Source organism: Rhinolophus sinicus, chromosome 14 (genome assembly GCF_057876585.1).
Source record: "Rhinolophus sinicus isolate RSI-liver-muscle chromosome 14, RSI-T2T, whole genome shotgun sequence".
In the NCBI taxonomy this organism is placed as follows: Eukaryota; Metazoa; Chordata; class Mammalia; order Chiroptera; family Rhinolophidae; genus Rhinolophus; species Rhinolophus sinicus.
This window is the reverse complement of record NC_142514.1, coordinates 48,257,976-48,284,434: the sequence shown is the minus strand read 5'-3', so window position 1 is coordinate 48,284,434 and position 26,459 is coordinate 48,257,976. Positions and strand designations below refer to the sequence as shown.

At 35.7% G+C, this 26,459-nt stretch overlaps 1 protein-coding gene across 7 annotated transcripts in view; it reads right to left on the bottom strand.

Annotated features, from left to right (window-relative positions):
- Positions 1–26,459, bottom strand: part of PDE4B (phosphodiesterase 4B) — a 565,055-nt gene that overhangs the window by 322,144 nt on the left and 216,452 nt on the right. The window contains exon 1 of one of the 7 annotated variants that reach the window (XM_019731919.3): positions 3,638–4,371. The exons of the other annotated variants lie outside the window; for them this stretch is intronic. Coding sequence (XP_019587478.1) covers positions 3,638–3,873 — 236 coding nt within the window. The 5' untranslated portion in view covers positions 3,874–4,371. Of the gene's footprint in view, positions 1–3,637; positions 4,372–26,459 lie in introns of those variants that run through there. 7 annotated transcript variants of the gene reach the window in all.

Sequence of the window (26,459 nt, the reverse complement as noted above, 5' to 3'; positions counted from 1 at the left end):
AACCTAAGAACTCTGGCATTAGTTTCCCTAGTCTCTGTTTAGCAATGCTGAACATTCCATTGACACTTGGTAATGTATGACATGTTATCTACATTTTCTCATATCCTCTAACAATGAGTGTGATGTCCACTTCCGAGTTTAAGAATTCAAAGCATTTGGACATTTGGAATGGTGGTTCAGAGTCAAAACAATGATTCATGGAGTAGAAATACCTGGAAGAAATTGAAGCAATTCAGAATATTTTATTTTTTATATCTGCAACATGTAATATTGAAAACAACATGAATTCATAGTATATTATAGAGTATATATTACAGAGTGAAACTTAGATGATACATGTGAACATTCTGGTAAAGAACTTAAATTATGTAAGTTTAGGAATCCGCGTGAGTTAAATAAGAATATTTTTCGTTTCTTGCTCACGGTAGTGCTCAATTCTGTAAGTTGACTGAATAAAAAAAGAAAACCCTGGAACCAGTTAATAATGATCTTTAGATTCAAGCAGTTTTTTCTAAGTGTTTTCTCAATATCCATTGAGGACCAAAATACAGATTATAAATCTACATATTATATATAGATGGACCATGAGGAAGAATTGTATAATACCCGGACCATGAAGTAGTAAGATTATGTACTAAGTGAAGTTATAGAACTATCTTCTCCAGTCTTAAAAATAGAGCAGATTTCCATATGTCAAAGTTGGAGTAATTGTGGTTCTGCCCAAGGGTAAATAAAGGAAGCAGTGAAATAATCCTCCAAATTCCTTCCAGATTTAGGATTGTGTAAATATTCTGATTAGTGACAACACATTGAATATCTACTTTTTTCAGATATTTTTTAAATAATCCCAGAGTCAGTATTTTACAAATAATTTTTAAATCGTCTGCCATTAGCCCACACTTCATATCCTAGGTTTGCAAACCCATAACTACATGTTCATCTGACCAAAATATGAAATCTACAAATAACTAAAGATAAAAAAAAAAATTGTTCCATGGGTTTAGAAATAAACTGTATCCTCTGCATTGTTTGGCTTCATCATGAAAATTACTTTAATTTCAATGCTGGAATCAAAACAATCCAATCTTCTTCAAAGAAGCCTACTGTCTACTGTAAAGTAATAACATGTTTTCAGAGACTTCTAACTGCATATCTTGGAATTTCTAACTTAAATGCATGGTTTGGAAAATACCAATCATTGATCATGAAAGGATGGTTACATTTCATCATGACAAAGAGGCAAAATATTTATGCTCTTATTTCCTCATGTAACTATTACATATGAGCTAAAAAAAAAGAAAAGAAGCACATGACTTTTAAGATCAGTGAGAAAGTCATTCAAATATATAAGATATGAGTATATTTTTCAAAAGAAATTTTCATTAAATGTTCCATGAAAATAAATTTGAAAAATATTAAACATACACTCAGATAAAATAATAGATATACTCATAAATATGGGCATAATCAGGAGTCGAAAGAAATGATGGTACAGCTTTACTAAAAAAAATAACGGGAGTGCCTGAGTTGGGAGGGAAAATTAAATGAAAATGAATCATGGTCATAACTAAAGTTATAAAATAGGTATTATAATTAATGAATGCTTTAAACTTAGATGATGCTACATTATGCCAAAGTCATATGTTTTATTTTTTGGCAATTTGTGGAAAATTTTGTTTTAACTGAGCTAGAATAAGATCACTTTAACAGCATAAGTTACCTCAGATATCATTTAATTATTCTTTTTGTAACTTGCTGCAAGAAAATTTGTATAATGCATGAGTAAAACTGGCTCTTTAATCACTGAAAAATTTGAGTTTTGTTGAAAAGCGAAAATCCAGTATTTATACCTCTATGTTCCTAACATATCAAAATCTATTCTAAAAAAAAGTCCAATTATTATACTCAGGAACTTTATAATAAGGAAAATATTGCCAAGGTTTTATGAAGATTTACCATTACTTGAAAATAATGGTTTAATATTAACCCAAGCATTAAAAAAATGAGGCTATTAATTAATTGTATGTTTTCCATCTTTGTTTCTTTTATGAGAACTAATTATGCATTCGCCTATTCAGTTATACTACTTAGCAAAGTATTAGGTTGGTGCAAAAGTAAGTGCGGTTTAAAAGGTTAAAAATAATTGCAAAAACCACACTTATTCTTGCAACAACCTAATGTGTGAAAATATACACATATTAGGGGTGGGGTAAACCATTAGAGAGAGGACTTCTTTAAATCAGTACATACTTATATATAAATACATTTATACAAATGCTGTCTTTGGTAGGATTTGAAAAACTCATCATGTATTTTCTATAAGTATGAGATGACAATTAAATAATGAGATTTAATTCATGAAAAGACGACCAAAAAAACTCTCCAATAAAACAGTTACATGAACGATAATCCATTGTCAGAAAACAAAAATAACCATATCATTTTTAGCTAGGTAAAATATATGTTGGCTAAATGTGTAGTGTCCACCAAAGGCAATCTACATATTTCTAGGGGTAACTTGAATTAGTCAATGCACTGTGCCCTAGATTAGGCAGACAAACATCTCAGATGAGTAGAAAACAGAATTCATGTAAATATTAATTTTCAAAAACCAGATATCCTTGGCTTATAATGTTGGTTGGCAATCTAGTATGCAATCACAAAATGATTGTTAAAATTACCTTTAAGAGGTACTAGCTCCCTTCATTGCTACAGTCTCTATCTAGTAAAAACTATAGGGACAGATACCAAATTTTGAAGGGTATCTTAACCTGAAAGAAAATATATCCTTCAAAAAAATCTGAAATGACCTAACTTTTGCAATTAAAGTATAATGTCTATTGTGATTTTTCTTACTTTTCAGTCGTATATGAGTTTAGGGAAGCTAGCCTATTGCATATAACATATATATTAAAGGTGATAGGCTCAGTGCAAGAACGAAGAGGTGTTCTAGAATTTGTTTATTTGGCATTCCCAAGGAAATTGGATATTTATTATTATCTATAAATTTTAAGTCACTTTTTTTTACAAGAGGCTCTTAAAGATAATAGCAGTTTGAATCATAAATAAAATTGATTAACCATGTAATTTCAAAAGTGAGAACTTAGTTTTCCCTTTCCTTAATACTATAAAGATAGTCAATAAAGCAAAACCCCACTGGTTTTTACACTACAAACATGGCAATGCAATAAATTAAGTTCGACTTTATACATTGTCTTCAGAACTAAATTAAAACTAAAATTAAAACTCTTCGTTTACCAAAAATATACTATTAAAAGTATCATCAACAACAACTACGAAACACACAAAACAGTCACCCATCAGCTCAACAAAGATTAAAAACTGCGTTTTTGAAACTCCTCCAATTCTCAATTTATCTAAAATTAGCTAGGTATTTTTATAAGCAGTAATTTTAAAGACTCTCTCCAGTGAGAGGCTTATCTGGAAACAGCTAGTAGCACAATGATAATTTAATACACAGTGCACTCACTATGTATTTCCTCTGCTGACCCACTCTCCATTCATTTCACACTTGTGGTCTGTATTATAAACAAAACTCCAATGTTCCATTTACTACATTTCTAAATCACTGCCTACTAATGAAAAGCACTGTAGACACTTCCAAGTCGTGTCTTACCATGTATGAGCCACAGTGAAGCGACGACGCTGCCGAATGCTTTTATTCACCAGCAACTTTCTAAAAAAGCATGGTGAGTTCCTTGGCGAACTGCGTGGAGAAATTTTAGGAGATGTAGGTCTGTTTCCCGGTAGTCTCGGAAGCTCAAGTTCTAAGTGCATTTGCTCCTTGAAAGTCTTTATGCAAACCTCAGATTCAGAAGCAGTAAGTTCCTTGGAAGAATCTTTTGCTGTCATGTCTTATATAGAGTGCTAGCTTTCACCATCCAAAACAAAAACCTCAAGCATAGCAGAGACACGGCTGCAGGTTAGAAGGCTGATAAGTCTGCAAACTATTTTCCGTTTAATTTAGGAAGCAGAGGCTCCAATGTATGAACTGCTGAGAGCAAGAGCAGCACACTCGAAGAATGGCAAGTCAGGCTGTCACAAGGAGCTTTATCAGCCTGGCTTTGCCTCTGAAAATGCGCCAAAGTGCTTCCTATGTCAGTAGCCTCCTTGTGGATGAGGTTTGTCTGCAAGCTACACACTGACACTCACTGAATTCATTCAGCTGAATATATCAACTCATGAAATATTCATAAGGGCTTCTGATAAATCCTTCACATGTATTTTTTAATCTTATCAAACAAGCTGCATTCACCAATGGGCACTAAGCAAAACCTGGTCACCTAGTCACTTGTTTTGTATGCACAAAGAGCAGAACCCCAGCCCTTCCAGCATGTGCGACGTTTAAAGTCTTCATTCAGAATTATCTTGCTCTGTATATGCACACAACAGTAACTCCACCTACCAAATGCTTATTGGCCCAGGATTACTTAAACAACTGCACTCTGTTTCCCCCTAAACAACACCCTCCATCGCTTAGATTTTCACAAAATTTGGGAAGCTACTGTCCTCACCACAGTGAAAACATTAAATCAGGGATTGTCAAAAAGCCTAGCTAAAACAGCCCCCCAAAAAATTCCACTGCTGAATGAAAGAGCTGATTGCTTACGTTTGTTTTTTACCCCTTTCCTTCCCCAGAAGATCCACAACAGCATCGATATATATATAACAGGAAAACATTGAATTTGGTTCATTTCCCTGAGGAATTTAAAGCCTAATCTTTATTCCAATAAACATTACCCTCATTCTTCTGTTTAAGCCCATTGTTCATGGGTTGGTTGCCCACAGCAGCCTCTCTGTTAGATGCAGTCACTTATGAAAGCCAAAGCTCCCCAGAATGGAAATGGAGGTAGAAACTCTCAGTTCGAGTGGAGTCCAAAGCCAGGAAGTCTGCATGTATTTGTGTGTGTGCAGGTAGGTGTACAAACAGCATGTGTCTGTGTGTGGGTATCTTTGCTGGCACGTGTGTGTGTGTGTGTGTGTGTGTGTGAGTGTGAGTGTGAGTATTTTGTTCACAAAGGCATACAAGTGAGACATACAGGCAGGGGAATCCAAAAAAATGTATCAAGTTCCAAAGCATATCAACCTGAAATTTCATTTAGAAATATACCAGAATGTAACTTCTATATTTTATAAGGCATGTGGAAGTGAAAAGAAGACTGTGGTTCTCAAAGTGTACGGAAGTTGTGAAAAGTCTGTACTGGCAATGACGACCACCACGGCCAGCCTGACCTCATACAAATTTGACAATGCAGAACTAGGGCTGGTCAGGGAGAGCGACAGTTAAGGAATGATTCACAGTAAGATTTCAGTGAAAAGGGGAGACATTGTTTTTCCTCTAAGGTATGAGGACTTCCACCTTTATAAAGTCATTCATATGTCATATACTCTGGCCGAATATCTAAAGGGCTGAATAAGAGCAGACTATGACCTGTGTATAGAAAAAAATAAACCCCACACCAGCCCATGAGGGGAGCAGTTCAAACATAATACGAAGAATAGAAACTCCCAGTTTACTGATATTACCATGGAAAGATATCAATATTTTAATAATACATTAAAAAGATATCATGAACAAAAGCAAAGTCATGGAATTTTGAGTTGGAGTGAATCACCTTGTTCAGCTCCTCATTTCGAAGACAAGGAAATAGACCTAGAGAACTTCAGTGACTTGTCCAAAGTCATATTTGTCATTGCCATTAGAGCTACAGCAAAACCCAGCCAGGCTTTCTGACTCTGAATGGAGTGCTCTTCTATTACGTGCTCCAAAGAGGTCAAAATAGTCCTTGTGTCCAGCTAAGCCCCAGCACATGTTCTTTATATGTTTGAAGATATTTTAACTGCCCTATTTGAGAATAGATTGTTAGTAATATCGTGGGAGAAAATATGGTGAACGCTCTCTATTACTTACTGAATTATGAGAACAAAGCTAGGATTTTCCTCCAACAATAATATGATTTAAAGCTGGGATATGACAATATCCTACCAATATTCAGAGTGACTTATTTGCAAAAATTACAATAGCAATTTGAATAAGGTATTTCTCATATTCACTTCCCAAGGCTGCCAAAATATAGTAACCATTTTAGGTATTTTTTTCTCCCCAAATTATGGCAAATTTCACAACCTAGATTAAGCTGTATGCAAACTGGGCTTCAGATAAGGAAATGTTGACATAAACTTACCTAAAGCAGCATAATATCAATTTATATGACATTATGTGACATTTCGCATTATTATTTTCACTTTACCTACTATGACAGCCAATGTCCCAGTTAAAGAAATTTTGAGAATTATTTTAAGAAATAAAATTCTCAAAATAGGTAAAGTCTGTTCATTCTAAGTCTCATATTCTAGATAACATTTAGGAATACCAAAGACAATTAATTGAAATATAAAACTTAAGAGATAATCAGACTACTTTAAAGTCTGAATTAGTTTCCTCTGAGAAGAGGAAATGCATGTTCACAGGTAAATGCATGAAAATTTGTTTCTAGGGTCAAAATGCCAAAGAAAAACTAGACACTGTGCTAAATAGTGAAATCAAAGATGAATCTAGAAGGTAGGAAACAGGAGATGGTATCTAAGAAAAGGTAAACAAAACTACAGTAAAAGCAGATAACACCCTGCTATAGTTCAGCCAAGAATATCTGTTTTGAGAGAGATAGCCAGAACAGGAGAAAAAGCCAAGAAGAAAGCAATTAGAGTTTGTATGCCTTTCTGAGTGCCTAGGAAGGAGCCAAAGAGCCAAAGAAGAAACCTTCCTATCCACATGGAATACTTAGCCCTTGACACCTCAAAAGGAGAAATGAGTAATTCTGAGTCAATTTATTAGTATGCAGATGGTTACCCTTGGGAATTATTTGAGAATTTCAATTGTCTCCATTTTAAATAATGAAATTCCTGGTGACAACATCCTGTCCATGCAACAAGAATCAAAAATGTATCATCATAAAAGATCATTAAAGGATCTGAGTAGAGTTATATGGTCAATAACAATCAATAATGTATTACTTATAAGTATTATGAACAAATGTATAGTTTAATTTTTTCATTAAATTGAAATGGAAAGCAAACTATTTACAACCAAACAAAATGATAAATTTATACAGTGAAAATAATACAACATTGGTAAAATGTGTTTTGAAGGTAATAGTTTGGTAATCAAATTATTTTAAATGAAAATAATTACATTCTTTTTGATTCAATACCTTTCAGACTTTAACAGTTAACCTAGAATAAATTTTCTCTGAACTAAGTGACCAATTTTTAACTGTCATTATAAAACTAAAGTAATTTAAAGTCACAAAACTGTAGATTTTTTGTGATAATATTACACGTAATAACACTGAGCACAAAATTGCATGGCTTATATTTACTGTAAATACAAAGCTGGACATTGGAGAAGGCAAAGCTTATTCAGAAGTTTCTTTTGAAAGAGGAATGAATTTAAGACTATCAATATTGGTAGAGTTAAGTTATCGTTGATTATGTCTTTACTTACATCACTATCCAGTTCTCTTTTTCTAAAACAACACACTGTCTGAGTACAGCCATTTGGCTCTATTTAATTAAAGATACACAAGCTCTTCCTACAGTCAGATGTGGTAATAAGTGAATACAGAGCACCAAAAAATAACTACAGCCTCTTTCAACAGAATATCCACTCACCACAGTTGGCAACTTCTCCCAATTCCTCTATTTCAGTTTGAAGAAATGGAACTAGAGATTTATGCTAATGTGGTTAAAGACAACATTCAACTGAGTGAAAATAGTTCTCATTGCGATCTTGGGAAAGAACAATTAACTGGGGGGGAGGAGGAGATAGTAGAAGAGGGTAAACGAGGTCAAATATATGGTGATGGAAGACAGACTGACTCTGGGTAGTGAACACACACACACACACACACACACACACACACACACACGAAAAAGAACAATTAACTGATCACTCCTAAGAATTAAGGGATTATAGGGAAGTATAATAGCTTACATTTATGGCATACCTACTGGTGCCAGATATTGAATCATTTTAATAAATTATTTCATTTGGTCCTCATTGAAAACAAATCAGACAAGTCCTGTTGAAATCCTTGTTGGATTTCCCCATGGTATTAAACTATGAGGTTCTTTAGGGCTAGGTTGAGTCTTGTTCATTTCTAGAATATAGAACAGGGTCTGACACAAAGTAAATACTCAATAAATATTTTTAGAATAAATATACATCATTTTGCCCCTTTTCAGATGAGAACGTTAAAATATAAAATTGCATAGCTTTTAAGGAGTTGATCCTACACCAGGCTTTTTATAACAGAGGATAGCTAACGAGACAGAAGAGGGAATGGAATGCATGCTCCCAGAGTGGTCTAGTCATGTCACTGAAAGTGTATCTTCACAAGTACTAAATGTCTTTGTGTCCAAAGTTATCTATAGCATGTTATCTTTATAAGAGGATATGAATGCTTCATTTTTATCCGTATGATTCTATTTAATTACTCATCATTAGTAAAGTGGTACTCCAGAAAGATTCATTTTAACCTGTACCACCTAGCAATGTCAGCTGAATCAGAGGGGACACAGCAAACTTGTACCCTAAATGCTTAAGCATGGTATTAAATGGCTTTTAGAGATGGTCCTGTTCAAGAAAGAAAAGCCTCCTAATGACTCCTCAGAGTAAAAGCTGAAGCCCGCACAATGGCCCAGAAGGCCCAGTCGAAGAATTTCCCATCCTCAGTAACAGAGGATGCCTAATAAGACAGAAGAAGTTCATCTCTTTCTATTCTGACTTCTTCTCCTTCTACTCTCCCACTAGCCTCAGTGGCCTTGCTTCTGTTCATTGAACATGTCATGAAATTTCCTCTTCCCCAAGATGTCAACATGGTTTGTTCCCTCATCTCCTTCCAGGGTTTGCCTAAATATATTTGCTTGATGAAGTCTTCCCTAATCCCCCCTTTTAAACCTGTAATCTCCCCTTTTCTGAATTACTGTGCTTCATGATACTTGTAAACATTTAATATAGTACATATTACTTAGTGACTGGTTTGTTATCATTTATTACCCATGGAATTTAAGTTTCATGAGGACAGGACTTTGCCTTATTCACTCCTATAATCCCAATTCTCAGAATGGTACTTGTCACACAGCAGGGTGGGTTTTTTGGGGAGAGGAAGGGTGAAGTCCCACCAAGAATTTTATAGCCCCAAACCCATGCCTTTGTTTTTCTAATTTCTTCCACAGCCCAACCCCTAACTCTGGCAACAACCCATCTGTTCTCTATATCAATGAGCTTGTTTTCTTTTACGATTTCACATATAAAAGAGAACATACAAATAGATATTTGTCTTTCTCTGTCTGACATATTTCACTTAGCATTATGCCCTTATGGTCCATCCATGTTGTCATAAATGGCAAGATTTCATTCTTTTTTATGGCTGAATAATATTCCTGTGTGTGTGTGTGTGTGTGTGTGTGTGAGTGTGTGTGTGTGTGTGTGTGTGTGAGTGTGTGTGTGTGTGTGTGTGTGTGACAATTTATACTTTCATCCGTCAATAGACACATAGGTTGTTTCCACATCTTGGCTATTGTACATAATGCTGCAATGAACATGGGGGCGGCACATATCTTTTTGAATTACCCAGAAGTTGAATGGCTGGATCATAGGAGTGTATGAACCTCCACAACCAATTGCCATTGTGGCTGATCCAACTGACATTCCCACCAGCAGGGCACATGGGTTCCCTTTTCTCCACACCCTTCCCAACACATTGTTTTTTTGTTTGCTTGTTTGTTTGTTTTGTATTATAGCCATCCTAATAGGTGTGAGGTGATATCTCATTTTGTTCTTGATTTTCATTTCCCTAGTGATGTTAAATCCCTTTTGGTGTACCTATTGGCCATCTATATGTTTTCTTTGGAAAGATGTTTATTCAGATTTTCTGCCCATTTTTAATTTCTTTTCTATTGAGTTGTATGAGTTCTTTATACATTTTTGGATATTAACCCCTTACAAAATATATGATTTGCAATTATTTTCTCCCATTCAGTAAGTTGTCTTTTCATTTTGTTGATGGTTTCTTTGCTGTGCAGAAGCTTTTGAGCATGATGTCCACTTATTTATTTTGGTTTTTTGTGTCAGATTAAAAAAAAAAAAAAAATCATCACTAAGACCTATGTCAAGGAGCTCACTGCTTATATTTTCTTGTAGGAGTTTTATGATTTTAGGTCTTACATTCAAGTCTTTGATACATTTTTAGTTAATTTTTGCGTATGGTGTAAGAAAGTGGTCCAGTTTCATTCTTTTCCATGTGGCTTTCCAGTTTTTCTACACCATTTATTAAAAAGACTGCCCTTTCCCCCACTGTATTTAATTGACCATATGTGGATTTATTTTGGTGCTGTCTATTCTATTCCACTGATGTATGTATCTATTTTTATGCCAATCCTGGAGTGTTCTAATTACTATGGCTGTGTAATACACTAATAGTTTGAAATCAGGGAGAATGATGCATCCAGTTTTATTCTTCTTTCTCAAGATTACTTTGGCTCTTCAGGGTTTTTTGTGGTTCCATAAAAATTTTAGGATTATTTGTTATATTTTTTAAAATGCCATTGGAATTATAATAGAGATTGCACTGAATCTGTAGATTGCTTTGGTAGTATAGACATTTTAATAATATTCTTCCAATCCATGAGCACAAAACGTCTTTCCATTTATTTGTGTCTTCCTCAATTTCTTTCAACTGTCTTGTAGTTTTCAATATACAGGACTTTAACCTCCTTGGTTAAATTTATTCCTAGGTATTTTACTCTTTTGATGCAATTATAAATGGGATTGTTTTCTTTATTTTTCTTTCTGATAGTTCATTTTTAGTGTATAGAAATGCAACAGATTTTTGCGTGTTGCTTTTGTATCCTGAAACTACTGAATTCATATATTAGTTCTAACAATTTTTGATGAAGGCTTTTAGGGTTTTCTATACATAATATCATGTCATCTGCAAATAGTGATACTTTTACTTCTTTCCGTTTTGGATATCTTTTATTTATTTTTATTGTCGAATTGCCCTGGTGAGGACTTCCAATACTAAGCTGAATAAAAATGATGAGAGTGGGCATCCTTGCCATGTCCCTGATCCTGGAGGAAAGACTTCGGCTTTTCACCACTGAATGATGTTAGCTGTGGGCTTGTCACATGTGGCCTTATTTATGTTGAGAAATCCTCCCTCTGTACCTACTTGGTTGAGAGGCTTTATCATAAATGTATGTTAAATTTTGTCATATGCTTTTTCTGCATCTATTGATACGATCATATGATTTTTATCCTTATTTTGTTAATGTGCGGTATCACGTTGGCTGCTTGGTGCATGTTAAACCATCCTTGCATCCCTGGAATAAATCCCACCTGATTACGGTGTATGATCCTTTCATTGTATTACTGAATTTTGTTGTCTCACATTTTGTTGAGGATTTTTGCATCTATGTTCATTGGGGATATTGGCCTGTAGTTTTGTTTTGTTTGTTTTTCTTGTAGTGTCTGGTTTTGGTATCAGGGTAATGCTGGCCTCATAAAACGAGTCTGGAAGAGTTCCCTCCTCTTGTCTTTCTTGGAAGACTTGGAGAAGGATTAGCATAATAGGTATTCAAATATTTGTTGAATGAATAAATGAATGATCTCCTCAGCATGGAATACGATAGAAGGAGCAGGAACATCAAATAAAAATAGGCCAAACAACCTCAAGTTAGAGCAAGGGCTAGAGCAGCATTATGCAGTAACCCTTTCATGATTTTATGTACTATTTTATGTAGTTTTCCCTGCTCGATGTGTTACTTCTCTGTTTTCTGTGCCAAGAATACTGTGTTTCATCCATTAATGCTAAATTCAAATGAAAACTCTTCAGTGAAATCTTTCCCAACTTCCATAGGCAGAGTCAGCTGTTTCATACCATCTGCACTCCGACAGCATGGAATTCATCTCAGATAGTTTCATAGTATATACTCATACATATTTTCGTGTGTGTCCTAGACTAACCTATGAGTATCAGTTCTCCAAAAAATAAACTATTTTATTCATCTTTATATCTCCAGTGCCTGATGCTGCATCCAGATTGATTAATTTTTATTGATTGTAAATCAGAATAGAAAATAAACATAGTGCTCCAAATCATGTCCTCTTGTTAAGCCCTGGATTTTTCTTACTGTCTTGAAAGCTAGTCCAATCAATATCCTAATTTCTTGTCCTTGAACTTACAAAGGATTCCTAAATAGGCTTCCTAAATCATAGCAGTTTGGCTATGTTTACCATTTTAACTAGCATTTTTTTGTTCTTCAAATATTTTATTATTATCATTATTTATCCACATCCGAAATGCAGTGCAAAAGCAAAATACCCATGTGTTCCAATCTTTATTCACTAGGTGGTGCACAGGTAGGATATATTTGCTAAGTCCTCTTCTCACAGTGTTTTCTGTTTTGGCAGAGTAATTAGGTACTTCTTTCATAAGGCACATTCTGGGAAGGTAGACTTCATAGACAAAAATACCGAGGAAGCTCCTCTCTTTGTTTCCTAGGTCATTGTTAACATCAAGATATATCAAAAAGGATGAGTCAGATACCTAAATGTAAAGAGAGAAACTGTTTCCATGGAAGGTATTTTAAAATCTGCATGAAAAGGGTATTCCAGTTCCCAAAGATAATACTAACCTGTCAGTAAATTACTTAAAAGGGTGATTTCAAATGAATAGGATTTTAGGGACATGTATTTTAAAAACAAAGGCACATTTGGGAACACCTCTTTCTCTAAAATGAGCTTTTATCTTTTCATTATTTTCAACCCTGTCAGCAGTCTTCTGTGAAATATGTGAGAAAAAATGGTATAGTATTAATCGACAGTTAAAATTCTTAAATGTAGATAATTATCTGTGCAACACCAATTAACTGTGACACTACAGAGATCATAGAAAAAGTATAGCATATATGAAAATTAAATCAAACTCATTCTATTTCTCTTAACAAGGGAATAATATTTAGGGATTCATTTTGGGTTTGAGTATATATTTGCAAGCTATTTTACGGAAACAATATTTTCCTAAATTAATATTTCAATAGTATGAGTCTAAAAATAATACAGAATATATATCAATATGGAAAATGCTTCCAAAATAGTGGATTATATCAAAATCGGCTAACTTAGTTGTTTCAAGATTTGTTTGTTTACTACATATTCTGTTAATTTAAAATCTTTTCATATCAGAAAAATTTAAAACTTCAGTAACATTAATGATTATGGCTTTTTATTCATAATGAGGAAAATAGACTTTTAACTATCAAGCTTGGCTATGTGTAGTATTAAGAAGCAAAACAAATTTAATTTGATATAAATATTTGATACCATCAAAACAGTATAATATTAGCTTATGCAAGACTGGGGACATATTATAGGTAAGCATGCTAAGCTTTGTAGCAAAGACTTTTAAATAGAATGCATATTTTTGTACAGCACCCTTAGTTACTTTTTTGTGTCTTTTGTTTTGTTTTAAAATGTATCATACAAGATTAACCCTTTGGGTGCAGTTTTGCTTTTTGTTTTTTTTGTTTTTTTTTTGTAATTTAACACATATGTGGATTCATGTAACAACGGCCACAATCAGTATATAGAGCATCTGCTATTCCCCCAAAAAGCTCTCTTGTGATGTACGTTTATAGTCAGATCCTCCTCCCATTCTTAATCCCCGCCAATCCTTATCTATTCTCCACCGCTATCATTCTATCTTCTTAAAAATGTCATGTATACTACTTATGATACAGCTTCTTTCACTCAGCATGTCTTTGAAGTTTAGACAAGATGTTACATGTATCAATAGTTCATTCCTTTTTATTGCCAGGTAGTTTTCAGGTGTATGGATACACCACAGTTTGTTCACCTATTTACCCATGGAAGGACATGTATGCTGCTCCTGTTCTGGGCAATTATGAGTAGAGCTGTTATAAACATCCATGTACAGGTTTCTGTGTGAATATCTGCTGCCATTCTTCTATAGTAAATACCCAGGAGTAGGACTGCTGAGTCATGTGGTAAGTATATATTCATCTTTCTAACAAAATGTCAAACCACTTTCCAGAATGGTTGCATTTCCATCAGTACTGTACAAGAGTTTCCAGTTGCACCTCAGACTCACCAACATTTTCCAGTGAAAGGAAGTGAATCTTTATTCTATTTTTTTTTTTAGCCATTCTAATAGGTGCAGTGGTATCTCATACTGGCTTTAGTGTACATTTCCCTAATGGCTCATGTTGAGTATCTGTTCATGTGCTTATTTGCGTCTTTGGCAAAGTGTCTGTTCAAGATTCTTGCCCATTTTCTATTTAGATTGTTTCCTTTCCAACAATTGGGTCTTCTTTCGCAATCTGCCCACCGACGTTTACCTTTCAACGTTCTCAAATAGCTGATCCATGCATTCTGTCCAGCACTTAAAGCCCTATTCAGTGGTAGAAACAGAATGAAGCCTGTTTACTCCCATCTTAACTAGAAACAGAAACTTTAATAGAACAATATCAATTACAAAATCTGAAACTTTCAAATTAGTTTTGAAATCTTTTTATTTTATCAACTCTCTTCCCAAAGAGTGTTGAATGCTTTGAATTCTTGACTTTGCTATTTCTTTGCGTCTGTGGGGCTTGTAGCTTGGACCATCATCCAGAGACTTCCTAAAGTTCCCTTTTGCTGTAATTAGTCCTCAGTGATGCCAATAGGTGGCGCTATCACTGAGAACAGCAGAAAGCTTGAGGACTTTTGCGGCTATAAGGAAGAATTCTAGGTGGTTCCCAACGAGTATCTTATCCTGACCACTTTCCCAAGCAATAGTTTCCTTTTTTTCACTGCCAGTTGTGGCACCATGAATACTTCTAAAGAAACCTAGTCTTTTTACTTCTCCTTATTTCTTTCTATATTTCTCATAATTTCCCCATTCTTCAAAGATATACTGAGTAGGTACTATATGCCAAGAATACGGTTTCCTATTTTCTTTGTTAAGCCTGGATTATTACTTGAAGGTTTCATATTTGTTATTAAACATAAAACTGTACTTCTAAAAAGCTTCATGTAATTTTTACTTTATCTGTGATGTGATCAATTTTTCAATTATTTTCAATTGACTTGTTTGGTTCATTTTGCATTTGGTAAATCTTTATTCTCTATTTACATAAGTCCTCATTGGCATGATAGTATACTATCTGAGACAGTTTCAGCCAGCAGTCTGAAAATTCATTTCTTGTAGTATATACATGTCTCATTAAAAAGAACTCTTTGCTCTTAGAGAGTAAAGACCATAATGTATTCTTTATGTGTTAACTTCTTTATCTAAAACTCTTGCACACGTATAGAAAATGTTTTGTGTGTGCTAAATGAATGTTTAAAAACCCAGGAATATGAACCCAGTATCTATTCATGTATTGGTATATTAGTTAAATGTTAACTGTAAGACACTACGCTAATCTAAGAAAAACTGAAATGAATGAGCTAGACCTATGTCTGTCTACATGCTTTTATAGTCTAATGGCCCAACTATCACAGCCTAATTCTAATCATCGTTCTAAACTTATTTGCCTCCTTATTCACTTGCTGTCCTTTCAAAAGAGGTCAAAACAAGGTTCTCTTCTGTTTCCCTTAGTACTTAGGTCCCTCTCTGTTTCACAATGGGTTATCTTTACCCGGACTATCCTACAAGATAAAATATGGAGGCGTTCTTTGTCCAGAGCTTGTGAAGGGTTTTTTGGTTTTTTTTTTCCCCTTAGTATACTCTACCAGTCCTATTTCTGGCTTCTGGCTCATAGCTCTCCTGCGACCTTTTTTAATATTGAAAGAATGTAGATGTCATCCAGTGACATACACAAACAAATGCAAAAAAATAAACAAAACCTTTTGTTTCCCCTCTTCTTGATTTCTAACTGGGACACAGAAGATTTCTATCCAGTGTTAGTAGTAAATGGCAAGTAATTTTTCTTTGTACTGAACCAAAATATGTCCCCCAATGATATTCTTCCATTTGTGCTAGTTCTGTCACTTGGAATTACAATGAATAAGTCGTATGGTAGACTTTCAAAGATCTATCTTGTAATACTTTTATTTTCCATCCTACGTAACTACAGCCCTTTCAACTATTCCTTATCAAGCACAGACTAGACAGGTTTTTATAACACTTAGACTGAACCTTTGACGTGCACAATAGTAATTGGAGAAGGGGCATTAGGCTGCGAGGTCTGTCACAATAAAGTACCACAGATTGGGTGGCTTGAGCGACAGAAATTTATTATTGTCTCACAGTTCTGGAGGCCAGAAGTCCAAAATCAAGGTGTCAGCATTGCTGGTTCCTTTTGAGGGTTGTGAGGGGAGGCTCTGTTCCAGGCCACTCTCCTTTGCTTGTAGATGGCTGTCTTCTCCTTGGGTCTCCTCACATTATCTTCCCTCCAGGTCCGTCTCTGTGTCCATATTTCCCCCTTTATAAGAATCGTAGCCCTATTGAGTTAAGGTCCACCTTAATGACCTCATTTTAACTTGATTACCTTTGTTAAGATCCTATCTCCAAATAAGGTCACATTCTAAGGTAATGAGAGTGAAGACTTCAACATATGAATCTGGGGAGACATCATTCAACCCATAATATTCATTTTTTTTTTTTTTTTTTTTTTTAATTAGTTTCAGGTGCACAAGACAAAGCAAAACTTAGACGTTTATCATTTATATCCCTCACACTGTGTGAACCCCCCTCCCCCCATCCACTATCCCTCTGTACGTTCCCAAAACCTCTCACCTTCCCCTTATCCCCACCCCCCCGCCCCTCTAGCAACCCTCTGTTTTTTCTGCTCTCTATCTCCTCAAAATTCATGTCCTTCTCACATGCAAAATACATTCACTCCATCTTTATGTCTCCAAAACTGTTAATCATTTCAGTATCAACTCTAAGTCCAAAATCTCATTTAAATCATCCAAATCAGTAATGGGTAAATTTGGAGGAAGATTCATCCTGGTCAAAGTTCCTCTCCATCTGTGAACCTATAAAATCAGACAATAACAACAACAATGGTAGGAAGGCATAGGATAGACATTCCTATTCCAAAAGGAATAAACTGGAAGGAAGAGAGGGATCATGGGTCCCCAGCAAGTCTAAACCCTACTAGGACCAATCCCATTAGAATTTGAGGCTTGGGAACAATCCTCTTTAGCTCAATGCTTGGTCCTCTGAGCTCACTGGGGTAGTGGCCCTGCTCCCTCAGCCCTGAGAAGTGGGGGCCCTGCCCTTTGGAACTGAGGCGTTGGTTCCACCCTCTGAAACTGAGCGGAGCCCCTCCTTCTGGAACCAAGAAGGACATGGCCCCACCTCCCTGGGCTTGTGACCTCTGGCCATTGGCCTCTGAATTGCCTTCAGGGTTGTTCTTCACTTGTCTTGAAAAATAACATGTTTGCTGCTGGATAGATCTATCAGCCTGTTTTCCTGCCCATAGACTATTAGAACTCTGATAGCCTTCCTTCATTTCATCCTGTCTCTGTCTCCATTTAGTCCAAGCTGGCAGTATTTCTGTTGATACAAATTTTTCAAAAACTTTGTGGCCTCCTGTGCAATTCACACAGGTCCAAGCCATCAGACAAGGCTGTCCCCCACAGATCTTTCCTGATAATCACATCTCTGTTCCTTACTTTTGCTGAGATGGTTGTTTGGATCCATGAGTTACAAGTCTAATTTCTTTGGCAAACAAACAGCCACACCCTAGATGTTCTCTCCAGAATACATTTTCTCTCTCTCTTTTTTTTTTTCCTTTTTTGCAATGTGAATAGGCTGAGCATTTTCCAAGTCTTCAAGTCCTGGTTCCTTTTTACTTAACAATTCCTTCTTCAATTGGCCTCTCTCCTATTGCAGTTTACTATAAGCAAAAAGGAGAGACCAAGTTGTGCCTTCAACACTTTGCTTAGAAATCTCCTCAGCTAAAAATCCTGGTTTGTCATTTACAATTTCTCCTTTCCAGCCACAAAAAAAAAGGGGGGGGGGGGGACACAATTCAGCCAAGTTCTTTGCCACTTTGTAAAAACGATCACCTTTCTTCCAGTGTCGAATAATATGTTCCTCATTTCCATCTAAGACCTCAACAGAAGCTCCTTTAACATTCATATTTCTACCACGTCTCTTCGACGAAACCTCAGCTTTTTCTATCAAGAGCTTCAAAACTCTTCCAGTCTCTACCCACAACTCAATTCCAAAGCCACTTCTCTATTTTTAAGTACTTGTTACAGCAGCACCCCACTTCCTGGTACAAAAACTTGTATAGTTTGTTCGGCCTGCTGTAAAGAAGTGCCACAGACTGGGTGGTTAAACAATACAAATGTCTTGTCTCACAGTATTGGAGACTAGAAGTCCAAAATCAAGGTGTTGGCAGGGCTGGTTCCTTCTGAGGGCTGTGAGAAGGATCTTTCCCACACCTCTCTCAAGTGGGTAGGACGCAGAAAGAGAGAGAGAGCAAGTTGGGGAAAAAGAAATAGCAACTAGTATTTATAGACAGATTACTATGTACTAGGTAGACATTTTTGCATACATTACTATTACATTTAGATCTCAGAACACCTCTTTGAAGTATATGAGTATAATCTACCCTTTACAGATGAACAAACTGCATTACAGAAATATGGGCTGAGTTATCCAAGATCATTCAGTTAGTAACGAATCGAAATCAAAGCAATCGAACTTCAAAACTCATGCTTGAATCTACTATACAGCATTGCAAAGGAAGAATGAGAAGGGAACATATAGATAGGTCCTCAATATAAAGAAAGTCCACTGTATAACAACCTATTAACTCCAATTATGTTATATCCTGAAACTGGAATTGCTTCTCTATAAAAGCCATATTTCAGGACAAGATAAAATAATTTAAGTATGCAACAAAAATGATTAGTTTCACCCAGGCAGCAATTTCACGAATACATTAGTTTTATAACTAATTCTGTCTGAATGCAGCCCTCTCCGTGTTAAGTCAACTTTGGAAGGGGAGACATCAGCCTCGTCTGCCTCCGCCTAGTCATTCATTTGCAACTCAAAATTAGAATTTATCTGACCTTCATGTGCTGTTAAAAAACAAGATATTTTTCTTATATACTTCCTTTTCTTTCTGATCATAAATATTAAAGATAGAAATATCCTCCAGTGATTTTATTGTTAGCCTGTTTTAGCTTCTAATAGAGAGTCCTGTGACTAATGTTTGGGAATTTGCAGGCTGGAAAATAATTCTCTTCATTATCATCACTATGAAGTGATTTGCTATGAAATCTGCACGGATTTTGCAAGTTCTGGGCTCAGATTGTAAACTGTTTCATTTGTGCTACATTAGCGATCACCCATATTTTCATTTAGGTTTTGGTAATTTAGAAATTTTAGAAGAGGGAGACCAAAGTCTTAATGATTCTGCTTTTGTCTATCATCTTCAATTATTTTTTTCTTCCTTCAGAATGCAGGTCCACTTTTAGCAGATACTCTAAGGTGCCACTTCACACCAACCCCCAGAGTAAAATCTAGGGATGCTTGAATTCCTCCTTCCAATCTGTGCTAGCACCAGTTCTTGGTTCAGGTTTCTGAATTTCCAGACACATTTTGAGATTCCACTGGTACAGAACCCACTAAAATTAGTGGGCACCACTTGTCCAACACACAGAAGCCAAAGAAAATTTCATCTTCATGAAAATATAAACAAAGTCAAAGAAAAGCATATTGAGAACATAACTGAGACTCAAATAAAAGAAAAGGAATGCCTTTCCCCCTTTGTAGCAGGAGTTTATATTCTAAAATCACAGCCTACGATTACGGCTGTGTATTCCATCAGATTATCTTTTACAGCTCGGGAAATGTGCCTCTAAAGGCAGAGATCCAAATTTCTGAATCGTGACAGCAGCAGCTGAAGACTAAAGATAGATAGTCAAAACAGCATTTTCTGTACATTTTCAGTTGTTAAAAAAGCAGTTACAGTACATTATGTATGAAGTATATTGTTTTAACCCTGTGATGCCTCTACTGGGAAAAAGATTGATGACAGAAAGTATTATTGTATGCCTTCATTATACATACATCTTTAACGTGGTGATGGTTCTTTTTCTAATGTACTTTTTAAAATGTATTTTTATACAGATGTATATATCTTTATCAACAGAACATTCCTATGTTAAATAAATGTTGAATTTACAGATGGCCCACCTTGTGGCTAAGCACAGGCGCCTCAGGGACTCCTTGCTTTACCTCTGCCTGGAAAGCTCTGCTCTATATCTTTCTCCCATTTCCCTATAATTACCCTGTGTAAAACAGCACCATCCGTGCCCTTACTTTGTTCATCTTTATTTTTCTAAGAGCATCTATCACTCTCTGACATTGTTCTTATCTGCCACTTCCGCTAGAATAAAAATTCCATGAGAACAGAGATCTTTTACTTTTATTTACCACATGGACTCCAACACCTCAACCAGGTCCTGGTATACAGTAGGTGGGTAATAAATGTCAGCTTATACATAAAGATCACTTATTTAAACTGCAAGAGCATTTATCTGTGCTCCCATGAAGTACCATCTGTCTCCTTCTCAGTCTCCTCAACCAAGGCCTTAAGCCAATTCATTCTTACAGCCACTGAAAAGAGATGCTGAGAGCCCAATGGCACAGCTAAGACTTGTCCTGAATTCACCATTGCTAATGGCCTTTTAGCCACCACTCCTGGGATACCACTGCAAGTCTAACCTGCAATACACCCAGGAATATCGCAATTATCTGTGATTTAGCCTGAACACTTCTTGCTAGAGAGAAGGCAGAACAGACGTGAACTTGTGACCTTCCTGAGGAGGAGCTGTATCACCACCCAGCAGGATTCACTCTTTCAGATAACACAATGGTAACTCTGTGTACGGAGCATGATTCACAGGAGAAACAGGAGCTCTGCCAAAGGCAGGAAGGCAATCTCTACAGAGTACTATACGCAGAGAAGGCTGTCTTTTCCTTTAAAAGTGAGAAGCAAGCAATTGGGGGGACGGTAACCTCCCTAAGTGCCATTATATGTCCCTTAGGTGGGAAGACGCATGAAGCATGAATTGCTTTTTTTTTTTTTTTTCCTGGAGTGAAATTCCAATAAGGAGCTTCATTTTTGTATAATCAAAATGTCCTTTGAACTTGATTTTCAGTTTTTCACAGCTCAGTAAATATTGGCTAAAGGTGTTGGTAATAACCAGAGAACCACTTCAAATGCAACTGAGTTCGATGGCCAAAAGTATTTATTAAAGGGAGAATGTTTAAAGAGATTTTGAAGAATACCTATTAAAAACCCAGATGTAGATAAAAGAATGAAATGCCAAGGTGAGAAACACTCAAATCCATATAAAATTCTAAGAAATTCAGTAGTCGAAACATTGAGCTTGTTGTCAAGATTTGTAGTAAGAATAGTAATTTTCCTTTCAATTGTAAACTATTTGTATACTCCATAAACACTGAATTATAATTAGGAACTATTTTGCCATAATAGATAACATTTTATTTCCTAAAGAGTATCTTGATGTTTTTTTTTTAAGATTACTAAACACAAAAATTCAGCACTTTATAAAAAAAAAAATCTGTATGTGAAAATACTTATGTGAAAACAAATTAATCTCTTGCTAAATTGAAGAGCAATCAAGTAGGAGAATGACCTAAGTGAATGAATTATTTATCAGAGTCTGTGCATAGCCACCTTCTTCATCATAGGGCAATTCCTTCAAGCTTTCTGTTTCTCAGTTCCTGGCCTGTAAGATGTAAATGTTCATAGCAAGTATTGTGCAGGATAATTCATGTAAATCAACAAAATGCAATTTAAAATGTAAATGGCATTGCATTTGCACTACAATATGGTATAAATATTTGACTAATGCACTCCCTTGCAGGATCTAAAAAGTATATACATTATCACATTCATTTTAAAGTATTCCCTGTAAAGGGAAATTCTAGGCTCAATGTGGCTGCTCAGCTATTATACACAGTCCCCTGCTAGTTTACCAGTTGTCTATTTTTCCAAACTTAAATAAAGTAAAACTTTCTCCTTAGGGCCTGAGGCAAGGATTTCAAAGCAAAGAGCAGATATGTTTAGAACAACAGAGAGCGAATTTTTTAAAGATTAAAATACGTAACATTTCTTGGAGGAAAGAGCAAGAACAATACAATGCTGTCTCCCTTTCCCTGTAGTATCTGAAGTAATACTAGATTTTTTTTTTCAATTACAAAGTCCAAAAAAATATACAACGGGAAGAAATGTTTGTTGAGGGGTTATTTTTTATCAAATGCTTGAACCATCTCATGGAGTGCTTAAAATAATTCCATGAGGTTTTATTATAGAGAAATATTCATAGAGAAAAATTTGAGGCCCAGATATCTTAAGACACTCAAAGTGAAAGCACTGGTAATAATGTCCCCGTGCCTTTTCTGTCTGTAATTTTGTGTTCTGTTCATTATGCCAGTGGTTGTCCAAGTGTGGTTCCATAACCGGCACCTCCAGCATCACTTGGGGTTATATATCTAAAGCAAATTCTGCACTTGTTTTTAAAGACTGTTACCTACTGGATCAGAAACCCTGAGAGTGGGACCCAGCAATGGGCTTTCACAAGTCTTCAGTGAATCGGTAGGTGATGTCTACCAATGTTTGTGAACTACTGCATTTCACCATGTTTTCAGAGTTGATCACATAGAATTCTAACATATAATGAAACCAAAAGAAAAAAAATAAAAGGCAGAATTCTGTAGTTAGTCGGTCAGATTTCCTAAATATATTAATAGATCTACTGGGCCAGAGGACTTGGCCTTGAGCTAACATAGACATCCTCAAACTCAGAAATGCTTAGGTTAATATGACAAATAGGTGTTATGTCAGGTGTCAAGTTAAATCAATTGGTTGTGACAGCCTGAAACACTGAGAGGAGAAGGTTTGTGAGGCTGCCTTCAGGGGGAAAGAATGCCGTGATCAATGAGCAATGTCTGTGATGGATCAGAGAGAAGTGTATGGCAGCCCCCCAGCAGGGCAGTGACCAACTGTGAGCATCTCTAATTATACTAACGGCTGAACATTTCCTATATAAGGAGCCAACTCAAAGATACGGTTTTAGAGATTATAAGCACAGTCCTATTTATTGTAGTTGGACACACCAGTTATTGATAATTTCTCTCAAGACATCTTTGAGTTGATTAAAAGCCTGCTATTGTGACCGTAAATGCATATTGCTAAGGGAAAGAAATCAACCTGAAAAGGCTACATACTCTGTGATTCTCACTGTATGACATTCTGAAAAAGACAAAATTATGGAAGTACAAAGATCAGTAGTTGCTAGAGGTGGGATCAGGGGAAGAGATGAACAGGCAGAGCACAGAGGATTTTCAGGCAGTAAAAATACACTGTATGATATTATAATGATGGATATATGTCATTATACATTTGTCCAAACACATAGAATGTACAATACCAAGAAGGGACCCTGAGGTTAATTATAGACTTTTGGGGGTGATTATGATATGCCAGTGTAGTTTCATCTTTGGTTAAAAAAAAAATGTTCATTCTGCGAGTGATGTTGACGGTAAGGGTGGTTGTGTGTGTGAAACCAGGGGCATATGGGAAACCTTGTACCTCTCTCTTAATTTTGTTGAACACTTAAAACTACTTGAAAAAAAAATGTCTTAATTACATTCCTCAAATTGACTTTCGTATCCCCGAGGCAATCTTGTGGTTACCGACTGTGCTTTCTAATCCCCTCACCTTCCCCCTCATGCCCACCCCTCCTCCCATCTAGCAATCCTCCGTTTTTCCTCTATATCTCTGTTTTGTGCACCTGAAACTAATAAAAAAAAAGTTTTAAAAAAAGTCTTTAAAATAAAGTGTTCCATTACAGCCATATTTAGGGAGGAGATCTCTCAAGAGCTTGGGAAGGAGGGCAATGATGACCTAGAATTTCTACCTTTGACACATAAAAATTATTCCAGCATTGCATTTCTGTGCTACAAAGGTTTTGCATGTTTTCTATCAGGATTGTTTCCGATTTGCCATTTAACTGTGGCAAGCTTCTTCAAAGACAGAGATCTTATTTTGTTTCTCTTTGTGCCCTCCCACAATATCTTCCTACAATCTTTTGTTCATAACAGCACCTCAATAGTCACTAACAAATAAATTAACAACAAAAAGAAAATTGCTACCAATTCCTAAGTGTCTACTGTGTTCTAGTAGCTGTGCAGATATTACAATAACTTTGCACAATATGTATTTTTATTTCCCATTGTGCACTTAAAGAAACTCATGTTCTGAAAGGTAAGGTTTAAAGCTGAAAACCAGTAATTCATGAAGGTTTTATTCAAACCTAGCTTTGTCTCACTCCAAAGTTCTTTCTCTAAAAATCAATGACACTACAAAATAGAGTATGTATTTATTATTTTATACATAAACATACATATATAGATAGAAATATAAAAATAGTCACTGATACTGAATACCTACATTAGTAAACCAACATTCACTCATTATTATCTATGAATTGAAGCGTTTCTCTGTCACTCATTCACCTTCAGTTTAGTTCTGTGGCAGTGGGACTATATTAAAAAATAATTCTGAGTGGCTTTCCAATTAATGAAAAAAGCATTCCAGAACTGATATTTTTTTCCAGTATTGTCAATTAGCTACTGCTCAAAGCTGGATAGCTGTGGGATTTCCCGATAAAAACAGAAGGGATAGATTTTCAGTGAAGGGAACACTTTGCTCTTAGAACTTTACCTAAATGAAATAAAAAGAATGTACAAGATAAAATACTCACTAGACTAGAAATTGTCTAAGGCAACAATTTATCAAATTCAACTCTATGTATGACACAAAGTAGTCATCCAATAAATGTTTAGTTAGTTCCAGAGAAGCTAAAAACAACAAAGTGTGTTATTTTCTCCTCTCTTTACTGAAAAGGTAAGAAGACTAATTAGTTATAGTACAATTGCATCTAAATATAAAAAAATATTGAAGCTACTGTCCAGAAATAGCCATGCAAAAAAGTAAGTAAATCAGAGTATATCAGATCAGATGTAATCCATTATGCCTCTTCTTCCACTTCCACTACTTTCTGGTAAACAGCACAGAACTTCAGGTGCAGTCGCCCAGTTCCATGTGCACCAACTGAAGAATATTATCATTGTTTGGCCAAAGCTACTTTCTATCCCAGAAAGGCTGATCTAAAAAAATGACAAATTATTCCGTCTTCAGGAAAATATTCAGCTGTACCACATCTCTTCTCAAATAATCTAGACCTATAAAACACTGTAGAAAAAAATAACCCTAAGATCCGAAAGATAAAGATACATGAACTTCTTGAGAACTTAAGATCACTAATAAATGCATAACCCAGATGACAGAAAAATTCTGTGTAACATAGCAAGACATTGTATTGTAGAGAACTGTACACACACACACGCGCGCGTGCGCTCACACACACACATGAACACACACGTGCAGCAGGCCATTTGAAGAAATAATCTCCTGGCCTTTTGGGAAACTTACCATCTAAATGGCAAACTGCTTTGTAAAACAATTGGCAACCTGACCACAAAGTGGGTGCATCAAAGCACACCTGTGTGTGAAGTGAAAGGGAACTAAATGCTTAGAAACTTAAAAACAACAGCAAGAACAGGAAATCCAACAAATCTATGTTAATCACATTTTAGCAAAGGTTTTTTTGGACTAGAGTCTCTACCCAGTCTGGCTGGAAAGAATAGTGTGACTTCATAACAGAGAGAAGCAACAATGAAGGTTATTTCTTGGTCACACAGATTATGACTTCTATATTCATACGATAGAAGACATGGCATTTAAAAGTCCAAAGGAAGAATAGATTATGACCCACTTTGTTTCATTATTGATACTGATGCTCATTTGGAAAATATCTCAAATTATATGTCATTATAGCTACAGGAATATAGTAAAACACCTGCTTAGGCAGTTTGAGATGATTATTTCAAGTTAGCCAACTTTGGCTCTAATCATTCTCCCTCATTTTTATTCTTTTGTCAAAAACAGCTTAACCTGCTGGTTAACAGCATCCTTTCTGAACATCGTCAGGGACTATCATATTCTACTTTTGAAATATTTGCAATAAGTATCACTCTCCACACTTCATTTCACTCCAAACTCTGCTGATGGCTACATGTATGCCATCAACTCTTCCCTTTACTCACTGATGGGTTTTTGCATTTAAGCCACATAAGGCTCTTCACGAAATGATTCCTTTGGGACTATCCCCAGTATACCTATTACAATCTATTAATAGAATGCCTAACTAAGTACTCGGAACCACACAGATTTTCATTGCTGAGGAAGGCAATGACTGCTATTAACATGTCTGCTTCTGGGGCTGGAAAGAAAATTTAATGGAGATGTTT